At 35.3% G+C, this 14,059-nt stretch overlaps 1 protein-coding gene across 1 annotated transcript; it reads left to right on the top strand.

Moving 5' to 3' along the window:
* The first annotated feature begins 4,164 nt into the window (after nt 1–4,164).
* On the top strand, nt 4,165–5,187 carry LOC107059608 (uncharacterized). Its single transcript, XM_015306311.1, has one exon. The coding sequence runs from the start codon at nt 4,165–4,167 to the stop codon at nt 5,185–5,187; it is 1,023 nt and encodes a 340-aa protein (XP_015161797.1).
* The last annotated feature ends 8,872 nt before the right edge of the window (nt 5,188–14,059 follow it).

Below are 14,059 nucleotides of genomic sequence, written 5' to 3'. Positions count from 1 at the left end.
AAAAAAAAAAAAAACCCAGCCGGCCTTAATTAAACAAAGAAAAAGCAGAATTGTCATTGCCGTGCCCACCACAAGCAAAAACAGAAAAAAGCTAATACATGCTTTAATGTACATGCAAATATAAAAAAGAGTAAAGAGAAAGAGAATATTGGGTAAAGAAATATATATATGTAAGCAAAAAGAAATCAGACAAAAGAGCATATAGTATAACTTTTTCATGCGAGATTTGATTTTGCAAGCTCTTTATAAATTTATTTTGAGTTTAACTTATACGCATCAATGGTGTAAACACTATCAAATAATTTTAACCTGGAATGATTCCATGTCTCTTACTTTTATTTTAAGACACACTTCACTCATCTCCCTTCTAAATCTTCGGACCTCCTTTTAACTATGAGAATATATTTTTTGACCAGAAATGGTATCAATAAATCATAATTTAGATAACGAACTGTTCTACTTGTATGTTAGATTCTTACTTCAGTTTTCATTTTTATTTTTATTTTTGTCTCTGTTTATTTGTTATATTTGGTCTTTCAAGAATCACTTATATCCATCAAGTTCCAAATCTCTTGGAGTGAGTACTTATTCCATCAATGTGTAATTGAAAAACTTCTTTGTTGTACTTAAGGAAGGGTGAATTTAATTTGTCCATTTTATCAAAAGAAATATGTTAAGATTGAGTGTGATCAATTGAAGACTCCATTAATGGAGCTTCTACAAGTGAACTGAAGAGAGCATGTGAAGAAGACGAATGAATCGTAATTTTTGGAAAAGAGAAAAAAACTGACTTCCATTTCTTCCTTTGTCCTGTATATATACATGTGTATGTAAAGACAAAAGTCTAACTAACTAACAGACTCTTCTAACTAATCTGTTCAGTCATTATTCTAACATACTGCATACATCAATTTCACATAATTAATTAAGACTAAAACTAATTAATCTCAACAAAATATATATGGAAATTCATCGATTATTTTAAACAAAAATAAAAATTGTTGTGCGTAGAGTCACCATAAAGAATGATGCTCTTTCTTTTTCCAAGAACGAAATTGTTGAATAATGGGGTGTCCAGACAACTTGTGTGAAATAGCTGAATGTTTAGGACCAGTGAGACTTTTGGTTAAGACGTCGGCTAATTGTTCACCCGATGGAATGTGATAAAGAGTCACAAGTTCCTCTTGAAGCTTATCTTGAACAAAATGACAATCCACCTCTATATGTTTAGTTCTCTCATGAAATACGGGGTTCTTTGCAATATGTATGGATGCCTGACTATCGCAAAAGACTGATATTGGTTGGGAAGATCCTTCACCCATCTCATGAAGTAAACGCTTGAGCCAAACTAACTCTCCAACCACTTTTCTTATTGCTCTGTATTCTGCCTCTGCTGAAGAAAGTGAGACAGTTGTTTGCTTCTTGGATTTCCAACTTACAGGACAGTTCCCCATGAGTATTATGTATCCACTTACTGATCTCCTGGAATCAGGGCAACAATAGGCAGTGATGGCATAGTCAGGTTCTTTGGACAAATAAATTCCTAATGTAGGATCATTCATCAAGTATCTCAGCACATGAAAAGCAGCTCTCAGATGAGGTTCTCTTGGTGTTTGTAAGAATTGACTGAGGTGTTGCACACTGAATGCAATATCTAGTCTGGTGTTTGTGAGAAAATTCAACTTCCCTACCAACCTCCTATAATATGTTGGGTCCTGCAATACAGTCCCTTCTTGTGACTTCAATTTTTCAACAGCATCAATGGGAGAAGATGTTGGACTATAATGGAGACAATCAAATTCCTTGATTAAGTCTGTAGTGAACTTTCTTTGTGTAATGAGCACACCATCCTGTTTGTAGAGAATTTCCAAGCCCAAAAAATAGTGTAGTTTTCCTAAATCCTTAATTTTGAACTGGTCATTTAGAAAGGATTTCAGAGATGTGATTTCAGCTAAGTTAGTTCATGTCAGTATTATATCATCAACATACACTGCTACAAAAACCTGCAGATGAACTGTCCCTTTTGTAGGACAAAGAATAGTCACTGGTGAAATGTGAATATCCTCTTGAGTATAGCGCTTCGGCCAGTTTCTCATACCATTGCCTGTTGGCCTGTTTCAATCCATATAAAGACTTGTTTAACTTGCAAACAAGTCCCTTTTCATTAACTTGAAGTCCTTTGGGAGATCCATATAAACTTCTTCATTTAGGTCTCCATGCAAAAATGCATTGTTCACATCTAGTTGGTATAAGTCCCAGTCCTTCTTGATTGCTAAACTGATCAAAGTTATCACAATAGTCATCTTAACTACTGGAGAAAATATTTCAGTATAGTCAATCCCAGCATGCTGAGTATATCCCTTCACCACAAGTTTAGCTTTGAACCTCTCAACTATTCCATCAGCCTTGTTCTTGATTTTGTAGACCCATTTGCAGCCAATTGCCCTCTTACTTGCACATAAATAAACTAAATCCCAGGTATTGTTAGCATGTAAGGCTTCAAACTCAAGAGTCATTGCTGACTGCCAAGCAGAGTTCATGACTGCCTCCTCATATGAGTTTGGTTCACTGTCATGACTGATGTTCCTAACTAGCTGCTGACTTTCTGGATTAAAACTAGTGAGTGAGACATGTTGTTAGGCAGTGGTATCATGGTGGTGATATGTGGATTGAGGTTGTAGGTTAGGTAAGGTCTATTTGTATTCATGAAGGTATCTTGGCACAAAATGAATTCTACTTGTCCTTCTAGGTTCAGGTGGAAGATGTGAATGGAAAGGGGTAGTTGTGACAGGTTGAGTTGAACAAGGGGTTTCTGAATGAGGTGAGGCATTGGTTGGTCCTGGTGAACATAGTGCTGAAATGGTCTCATCAAATAAGTTTCTTGTGGTATGTTGTATGTTGGCTACATCAACATTGTTGTTTGCGACATTTGTTGGGATGCTTTCATTTAAATCATGGGTATTATTCAAAGTGTTGCTTGAGGAATGAAACAAATTATTGTTATAATTGAGATGTCTCAGTACAGAACTAAACTTGGAATCAGGAAAAGTAAAAACAAAAGGAAAAACATTTTCATGAAACAATACATCCCTTGAAACATGTATCTGTTTGGTGGTCAGGTCTAGTACTTTGTAACCTTTTGTGTTGAAAGGATATCCAATGAAAACATGGGGAGTGGCTCGTGGTTCAAATTTATCCTTGTGATGTTTGAGGGTGCTTGGAAAACAAAGACATCCAAAAGATCTTAGAAGTGAATATGTAGGTTGTTTCTGGTATAGGATTTGAAAAGGAGTTTTGTTTTGGATGGCTGAAGAAGGCAGTCTATTAATTATATAAGTTGCAATTAAAATGCATTCTCCCCAATATCTCATGGGAAGTTTTGAATGATACAAAAGGCTTCTTGCAACTTCAAGTAGGTATTTGTGTTTTCTTTCTACCACACCATTTTGTTGTGGTGTGTAGGGATAAGTTCTTTGATGTATGATCCTTTTGGATTGCAAAAACATAGTGGTTTCTTTGTTGACAAACTCAAGACCATTGTCAGTTCTAATTGCCTTAATTTTGGTGTTAAACTGATTTTCTACCAAGGATGTAAATGCCTTTATGGACTGTAAAGCATTACTTTTGCAACTGATAGATTGAGTCCAAGTTGACCTGCTACAATCATCAACTATTGTGATGAAGTATTTATAGTTGTCATGGGTTGGTGTATGGTATGGCCCCCATAAATCTATGTGGAGGAGGTCAAAGGTTTTCGTTGAAAAATTGGTGGTGTTGGATGGGAATGACAATCTTGCCTGTCTGGCCATAGGACAAATAGTACACAAGAAAGTTGTTTTGGTGAGAACTTTACAGGTCATCGATAACACAAGTAATCAATACTATCTTCATGGGATGTACACAAAGAAAAAGAATTACATGGTGCAGAAATGACAGTGGAATTTGTATTACAACAGACATTTTTATTACTTGGATGGACATATTTTTCAGAAGGAGCAGAAAGATGTAATGCTTGTTTATGACAACAACTAGAAGACACACATGAAACAGTAGAGCAAAAAGAAAGATCATCTTTGTGACATTTTGAACACAGGAAATAAAGACCATTCCTTGCTTTACCAATCCTTTTCATTTGGCCATATCTGTTAATCCTTTGTCAATCTCATGGATCAAACTACAAATCAAATTCCAGTTCTAATTCAGGCTCCACAAGCCATTGATTTCAGTGACCTCTTATACATTCATCCATCGGAGAATGTCGGATCTACAATCACTCTGGTACCTTTTAATGGAACAGGATATAGATCCTGGAGGTGTAGTGTCCTTCGAGCCCTCTCTGTAAAAAATAAAGTGGGATTCATCAACAGAAAAGTTCAAAAACCAGATCCAAATTCATCCACATTTGCCCAATGGGAACGCTGCGATGATATGGTGACTTCATGGATACTCAATTCATTGTCAAAGGACTTAGCTGATAGCTTGCAGTATGTTAACAATGCGAAGGAATTGTGGGAGGAATTAGCCGATCGATACGACCAAACAAATGGTGCAAAGCTATTTCAGCTTCAACAAGAGATAAATGACCTCGTGCAAGGAAATTTGGATATCACAGGATACTACACCAGACTCAAACAACTTTGGGAAGAACTCTCTACTCTGGATGCTAACACTCAGTGTACTTGTCTGTGCAACTGTGGTGGTAAGATTAAAATGCACAAGGCAGAGAAAGATCGTAGGCTCATTCAATTCCTAATGGGACTAAACGAGGTGTACACTGTGATGCGAGGCAACATTCTAATGATGAATCCACTACCATATATGGCACATGCTTTCTCCATTCTAGTTCAAGAGGAAAAACAAAGAGAGGTCAAGCCATCCACTCGTATGAGTTTGGCTTCAACCTCTTTCAATGCTTCCACATCTCTTGTCGCTGCTTTTGGGAGTAACAATTTCAAGACAAACTACTCCCAAAATAGACACACAAACCAATTTCAAAACTACAACAGGAACAACACCTATCCAATTCCGGATGTTAACAAAACCAACTTGTTTTGTGACTATTGTAAGAAAATTGGTCATATAGAAGCAAAATGCTATAGAAAACATGGTTTTCCACCAAACTTCAAGTTCACTAAGGGCAGGAACTCAGGATCAGCAGCTATTGCACACTCGAACTGTGAGATGTAGACTGATCCAAGCCAATGAACTCAAGGGTTGACTCAATACCAGTATGATCACCTGGTGAAACTGCTCGAGAATACTCAGATATAAGGAACAAATGGGAGCACTAAGGAATCTGTGGGAAATATTATGGATGGAGCTGTGAACTTTGCAGGTATCATGGCTTATCACTCCTTTATTAATGAAATTGGTAATCTCTCATGTAGTTGTTCCAAACTTAGTGTTGAATCCTAGAATATAGACTCTGGGCCTTAAACCACATGACTTTTAATAAAACATTGCTCACAAACACCAGACCTCTACCTTACCCTTTCCTAATTACATTATCAAATGGCTATAGAGTGAAAGTGACAGAAATTGGAGATGCACATTTGAATTCAACACCGACTCTATTCAAAGTATTGTTTATACCCACTTTTAAATTCAATCTTATCTCAGTACATTGTTTAGCTTCTCATCTCAAAAATACAGTCAGTTTCAATGTTGTTTAATGTTTTATGCAGGGCCCTTCACTGAAGAGCCCTCTGGTGATTGGTAAAGCAAGGAATGGTCTTTATTTCCTGTGTTCAAAATGTCACAAAGATGATCCTTTTTTTTGCTCTACTGTTTCATAAGTGTCTTCTAGTTGTTGTCATATGCAGCCTCTGAATAAATAAGAATTACATCTTTCTGCTCCTTCTGTAAAATGTGTCCATCCAAGTAATAAAAAAGTCTGTTGTAATACAAATTCCCCTGTCATTTCTGCACCATGTAATTCTTTTTCTTTGTGTACATCCCATGAAGATGGTATCGATTACTTGTGGCACACCAGGCTAGGACATGTTCCTTTTGTTAAGATGAAAGGCATCCATACCATACCTGTAAAGTTTTCACCAAAACAACCCTTCTTGTGTACTATTTGTCCTATGGCCAGACATGTAAGATTGTCATTCCTATCCAACACCACCACTTTTTCAACCAAAACCTTTGACCTCCTCCACATAGATTTATGGGGGCCATACCATACACCAACCCATGACAACTATAAATACTTCATCACAATAGTTGATGATTGTAGCAGGTCAACTTGGACTCAATCGATCAGTTGCAAAAGTAATGCTTTACAGTCCATAAAGGCATTTACATCCTTGGTAGAAAATCAGTTTAACACCAAAATTAAGGCAATTAGAACTGACAATGGTCTTGAGTTTGTCAACAAAGAAACCACTATGTTTTTGCAATCCAAAAGGATCATACATCAAAGAACTTATCCCTACACACCACAACAAAATGGTGTGGTAGAAAGAAAACACAAATACCTACTTGAAGTTTTAAGAAGCCTTTTGTATCATTCAAAACTTCCCATGAGATATTGGGGAGAATGCATTTTAATTGCAACTTATATAATTAATAGACTGCCTTCTTCAGCCATCCAAAACAAAACTCCTTTTCAAATCCTATACCAGAAACAACCTACATATTCACTTCTAAGATCTTTTGGATGTCTTTGTTTTCCAAGCACCCTCAAACATCACAAGGATAAATTTGAACCACGAGCCACTCCATGTGTTTTCATTGGATATCCTTTCAACACAAAAGGCTACAAAGTACTAAATCTGGCCACCAAGCAGATACATGTTTCAAGGGATGTATTGTTTCATGAAAATGTTTTTCCTTTTGTTTTTACTTTTCCTGATTCCAAGTTTAGTTCTGTACTGAGACATCTCAATTATAACAATAATTTGTTTCATTCCTCAAGCAACACTTTGAATAATACCCATGATTTAAATGAAAGCATCCCAACAAATGTCGCAAACAACAATGTTGATGTAGCCAACATACAATATACCACAAGAAACTTGTTTGATGAGACCATTTCAACCCCATGTTCACCAGGACCAACCAATGCCTCACCTCATTCAGAAACCCCTTGTTCAACTCAACCTGTCACAACTACCCCTTTCCATTCACATCTTTCACCTGAACCTAGAAGGACAAGTAGAATTCATTCTGTGCCAAGATACTTTCATGAATACAATACACATTACCTAACCAACAACCTCAATCCCCATAGCACCACCATGATACCACTGCCCAACAACATGTCTCACTCACTAGTTTTAATCCAAAAAGTCAGCAGCTAGTTAGGAACATCAGTCATGACAATGAGCCAAACTCATATGAGGAGGCAGTCATGAACTCTGATTGGCAGTCAACAAGGACTCTTGAGTTTGAAGCCTTACATGCTAACAATACCTGGGATTTAGTTCATCTACCTGCATGTAAGACGGCAATTGGCTGCAAATGGGTCTACAAAATCAAGCACAAGGCTGATGGAACAGTTGAGAGGTTCAAAGCTAGACTTATGGTGAATGGATATACTCAGCAGGCTGGGATTTCTATACTGAAACATTTTCCCCAGTAGTTAAGATGACTACTGTGAGAACTTTGATCAGTTTAACAGTCAAGAAGGGCAAGGACCTATACCAACTAGATGTGAACAATGCATTTTTGCATGGAGACGTAAATGACGAAGCTTATATGGATCTCCCAAAAGGACTTCAAGTTAATGAAAAGGGACTTGTTTACAAGTTAAACAAGTCTTTATATAGATTGAAACAGACCAACAGGCAATGGAATGAGAAACTGGCAGAAGCACTATACTCAAGAGGATATTCACATTCCACCAGTGACTATTCTTTGTTCTACAAAAAGGACAGTTTATCTGTAGTTTTTTGTAGCAGTAGATGTTGATGATGTGTTTTCATTGGATATCCTTTCAACACAAAAGGCTACAAAGTACTAAATCTGGCCACCAAGCAGATACATGTTTCAAGGGATGTATTGTTTCATGAAAATGTTTTTCCTTTTGTTTTTACTTTTCCTGATTCCAAGTTTAGTTCTGTACTGAGACATCTCAATTATAACAATAATTTGTTTCATTCCTCAAGCAACACTTTGAATAATACCCATGATTTAAATGAAAGCATCCCAACAAATGTCGCAAACAACAATGTTGATGTAGCCAACATACAATATACCACAAGAAACTTGTTTGATGAGACCATTTCAACCCCATGTTCACCAGGACCAACCAATGCCTCACCTCATTCAGAAACCCCTTGTTCAACTCAACCTGTCACAACTACCCCTTTCCATTCACATCTTTCACCTGAACCTAGAAGGACAAGTAGAATTCATTCTGTGCCAAGATACTTTCATGAATACAATACACATTACCTAACCAACAACCTCAATCCCCATAGCACCACCATGATACCACTGCCCAACAACATGTCTCACTCACTAGTTTTAATCCAAAAAGTCAGCAGCTAGTTAGGAACATCAGTCATGACAATGAGCCAAACTCATATGAGGAGGCAGTCATGAACTCTGATTGGCAGTCAACAAGGACTCTTGAGTTTGAAGCCTTACATGCTAACAATACCTGGGATTTAGTTCATCTACCTGCATGTAAGACGGCAATTGGCTGCAAATGGGTCTACAAAATCAAGCACAAGGCTGATGGAACAGTTGAGAGGTTCAAAGCTAGACTTATGGTGAATGGATATACTCAGCAGGCTGGGATTTCTATACTGAAACATTTTCCCCAGTAGTTAAGATGACTACTGTGAGAACTTTGATCAGTTTAACAGTCAAGAAGGGCAAGGACCTATACCAACTAGATGTGAACAATGCATTTTTGCATGGAGACGTAAATGACGAAGCTTATATGGATCTCCCAAAAGGACTTCAAGTTAATGAAAAGGGACTTGTTTACAAGTTAAACAAGTCTTTATATAGATTGAAACAGACCAACAGGCAATGGAATGAGAAACTGGCAGAAGCACTATACTCAAGAGGATATTCACATTCCACCAGTGACTATTCTTTGTTCTACAAAAAGGACAGTTTATCTGTAGTTTTTTGTAGCAGTAGATGTTGATGATATAATACTAACAGGAACTAACTTAGCTGAAATCACATCTCTGAAATCCTTTCTAAATGACCAGTTCAAAATTAAGGATTTAGGAAAACTACACTATTTTTTGGGCTTGGAAATTCTCTACAAACAGAATGCTGTGCTCATTACACAAAGAAAGTTCACTACAGACTTAATCAAGGAATTTGATTGTCTCCATTATAGTCCAACATCTTCTCCCCTTGATGCTGTTGAAAAATTGAAGTCACAAGAAGGGACTGTATTGCAAGACCCAACATACTATAGGAGGTTGGTAGGGAAGTTGAATTTTCTCACAAATACCAGACTAGATATTGTATTCAGTGTGCAACACCACAGTCAATTCTTACATACACCAAGAGAACCTCATCTAAGAGCTATTTTTCATGTCCTGAGATACTTGATGAATGATCCTACACTAGGAATTTATTTGTCCAAAGAACCTGACTATGCCATCACTGCCTATTGTGATTCAGACTGGGTTGCTATTTTTCATGTCCTGAGATACTTGATGAAATCCAAGAACCCCGTATTTCATGAGAGAACTAAACATATATAGGTGGATTGTCATTTTGTTTGAGATAAGCTTTCAGAGGGACTTGTGACTCTTCATCACATTCCATCTGATGAACAATTAGCTGACGTCTTAACCAAAAGTCTCACTGGTCCTAAACATTCAGCTATTTTGCACAAGTTGTATGGAAGTATCTCCCTTCCAACTTAAGGGGGGGGGGGGGGTGTTGCGATTATTTAGTTGTAGTCTTAATTAATTATGTGAAATTGATGTATGCAGTTAGTTAGAATAATGACTGAACAAATTAGTTAGAAGAGTCTGTTAGTTAGTTAGACTTTTGTCTTTACGTACACATGTATATATACAGGACAAAGGAAGAAATAGAAGTATTGAGATTAATTAGTTTTAGTCTTAATTAATTATGTGAAATTGATATATGCAGTTAGTTAGAATAATGACTGAACAAATTAGTGAGAAGAGTTTGTTTGTTAGATAGACTTTTGTCTTTACATACACATGTAAATATACAGGACAAAGGAAGAAATGGAAGTTGAAAATGAAGAGCAGAAGAATTTGAAGAAAAGAATCGAGAATTGTGAACTTCCGATCGAGAGATGATGTGATCGACTAGAGAAAGTACTAATCCAGTGGAATTTGAAGTAGAAAGGAGAGCCTTTGCTCTGATACCATGTTAAGATTGAGTGTGATCAATTGAAGACTCCATTAATGGAGTTTCTACAAGTGAACTGAAGAGAGCATGTGAAGAAGATGAATGAATCGTAATTTTTGGAAAAGAGAAAAAAACTAACTTTCATTTCTTCCTTTGTCCTGTATATATACATGTGTATGTAATGACAAAAATTTAACTAACTAACAGACTCTTCTAACTAATTTGTTCAGTCATTATTCTAACTAATTGCATACATCAATTTCACATAATTAATTAAGACTAAAACTAATTAATCTCAACAAAATATATATGGAAATTCATCGATTATTTTAAACAAAAATAAAAATTGTTGTGCGTAGAGTCACCATAAAGAATGATGCTCTTTCTTTTTCCAAGAACGAAATTGTTGAATAATGGGGTGGTTTTGAGACTTTTTTGTATTAAATCGTGACGGACCCATTATAGCAGCCTCCAGCCTGCTATAATGTCTTGCACGGAAATAACGACTCATAATTCTTCCCCAAAGTTTACAATACACCATCGAACCTTGACATTCTAAATGACCTTTTTATGCCAAGTTTGATATCGGGAGTTCTACTCACCTGAGTTCATTTTCAGAAAGCCCTGAGGAGTCTTTTCGTTTGAATACAAGTTATGATGGAATTAATTATGATGAGATAAGTTAAGTTGGAATTAGTTATGATGGATAAGTTATGTTGAAATTATTTCTTATTGAGTGTTTGATTTGTTGTATTCTAAATAATATGCATTGCATAAATTTTAAGAGCAGCTTATTTGTTTATAAAAATGCCCTTCATGAATGTGAAAAGTAATGTATTAAAAGGATTTAAAGGGATATCTTTGTCATTACCTATTTTATCCCAAGATAAGTTACCCCGAGATTACTATACCACTCAAGGGGAGTGATAACTTATCCCAGTATTAATTATTAATCCCGAGATAAATTATCCCAGATTTGCCAACCAAACAACAAATTAAGTGACACTATAATTTAATCCTAGGACTATTTGGTGTTAACACCAAACGACCCCTTAATATCTTAGCTAATGGAAAATTCAATCCATACTTAGACATTAACCCCAAACTGTCACAATCCGAGTCTACACCCCAACCAAGACGCGGTACTCAAAACCACTAGTGGCACCAAGCTAACCCTTGGCATAACATATCATATTGTTATACCTCATTTTAACCGGGTCAAAATAGTGTACAATATTTTGCTGATTTCTAAATTAATTAACTAAGTCAAGGAGTCGTCACCTAATTATCACGGTGAATTAGGGCACCTAAAATTGATTAAAGGATTGTCTAAAGTTAACTCCATTTGAAGGTCTTACTCAATATGAGATTCTAGGTAAGAGTTCAACTAATCTAAAGGGAAGGGGTAAGACATCCTTTAAGATCGATTAAAAATGGTTAATCAGCCAAACTTAAATTAATTAATTAGGCTAATGTAAAGATAAAATATAGATTTTTGGAAATACGAAAGTAATAATAGATATGAAAGTTATCTTATATTTGAAAATTGAAAAATGGTCTCATGAGATGAAAAATACTCATTTTGCCTGGTAGAAACCAACTTATATTCACAAATGTTTTTGATATTAAATAAAATTGTGAGGCTAAACAACTGTAGCTAATATTTGAAGTGTATCGATCTATTTAGGAAAAAGTGTGAGTCTACGATCAAAGTTAATATAAGCATCTTTGATCAGTTTTACACTCATGAGTAGTTAAAAAAAAGATCGTAGGTAATTAAAATCTTTTCTTTTCCTTTTAGTATTAAACATGACTCTAGAGAACAAGCTGGTATTTTTCATTCAAAGTTATTAAACTAGATGTGATTGGGTAACAAAGTATTCAAATAGAGATCCAAATTTGCTACAACTAATTGTTTTAAATAATTAGATTAGTAATCACAAAAAGGAGAAAGGAGAAAGGAGAAAGGAGAGAACAAGTTAGCTAAATCACAAGATAAAAATATATATAGCAGCCCGTCATGAGAGAAACGAAGAAAGAAACGGATGTAGAGCTCAAGATTTCCTCTTTCCCTCCAACTTCTTTTTTGCTCAGATAGAGATTCTAGAGAATGAGACATAGATGAAGACGTAATGCTCGTTTCAAGTCTTGCGGCGACGTCGAGTCTCAAAATAAGACTTTTCAACTCCCATGTGTGTACATGTAAATAAAGATAAGAAAGAAAATAATAATTAGATAGTAGGATAATCAATTTCAAACAACTAAAAACATATAAAACATGTGACATAGAAATGATTCAAACAAGTCATCAAACTTATATTACATATTGTAGTGTAATATTCATAAAGTTAGTATTCCTAAAGTTAATAAATTTAAATGAGGCAGCTGGTCACTTAGTGCAGTAATCCTGAAATTAAGATTACTCCAGCAAGAACTTCATAAATTGAGAACAAAACCCTAGATTCAACTTGCTACTAACTGAATTGAGATGTAGAGCGTGAGGATGAACTAGTCCAACACTATGAATAGCGTTACATACTTGAAAGAATAAAGTTCTTGAAAAAGTTTGAAGAAAAACTTGATTTTGGAAGACTTGAAACTCTAGTATTTGTCTTTCTTGCGGTTTCTTGGAGATGAAAAGTGGACAAGAATCTTGGATTGAAAACCTTAGGATTATTGAAGAGAATCTTGAACTTTACGCCTTTAGATTTTGAGAAATTGGAGAAATCCTTTCTTGGAGTTCTCTATCTTTGGAAGAATGAGAATTGAAGATTTTGAGAGTTTCTATACATATAATGATGTTATTAGGTTGTAAAATCCAGGATTTTACAATAGTGGGTGCTTATTATTTTTTTAACGTAAAGTTATTACTAGTTACATAGCATAAACTTGATGCGATATTATTATAAAATTCATTTGCAATATAGTTCATAAACGAAAATGTTATTCATAGGTATATTTTGCTTTTAAAAATAAATAAATAAAAAATTAGAACTGCTAAGAACTAAGAAGAAGTAAAAATAAGAAAAAATAAACCTTTCCTCCAAGGGGGATGGGATTTGATCCCTCGGCCACAAAAATCTTAAGGCCTTTAGCCACTCTTAACTAACACACCACAATAGACTAATATGTTATACAGAGGCGAATCCAGGATTTTAAGAAAACGGGTGCATCATTGCTTTAAAGATAATATCAAAAAAATTATAATAACAATAACTAAGCGAGCAATACATAAAAATTACATTACCACAAAAAATATCATCAGTTTACAATTGTACTCGACGAGATTTCATAGTTTGAAAACGATCTATAATAGCATCATTACTTACATTTTCAAATATCTTCCGCTCTATCTTACAAACTAAACATCCATTCAAAAATTCTTCACCAATGCTGTTCAACTTAGTCACAAATTTAACTAGCAAATTTAAAATAAAATAAGAGAATCGCATATCTTTCACAATAAAAAATAAGGGAATCACACCCTTGCAAGTTCAAATAAAATAGAGGAATCACAATCCTTGCAAATCTAACTAAAATAGAGGAATCACACCCCTTTCACATTTAAAAAAATAAGGGAATCACACCCCTTTCACATACACATTTAACAATAAGAAAATCACACATTCATAATAAAAAGAGGACTTATGCCTCTTTTGCATTCGAAATCACATATTCATAGAAAGACGAGGAATCACACCCCTATCACATTTTAAAAAATAAGGGAATCACACCCCTTTCACATAAAAAAAAA

This window comes from Solanum tuberosum, unplaced genomic scaffold, assembly GCF_000226075.1.
Source record: "Solanum tuberosum cultivar DM 1-3 516 R44 unplaced genomic scaffold, SolTub_3.0 scf00027, whole genome shotgun sequence".
Taxonomy (NCBI): domain Eukaryota; kingdom Viridiplantae; phylum Streptophyta; class Magnoliopsida; order Solanales; family Solanaceae; genus Solanum; species Solanum tuberosum.
Note: the sequence above shows the minus strand (reverse complement) of the source record. Positions and strands in the feature narration are given on the sequence as shown.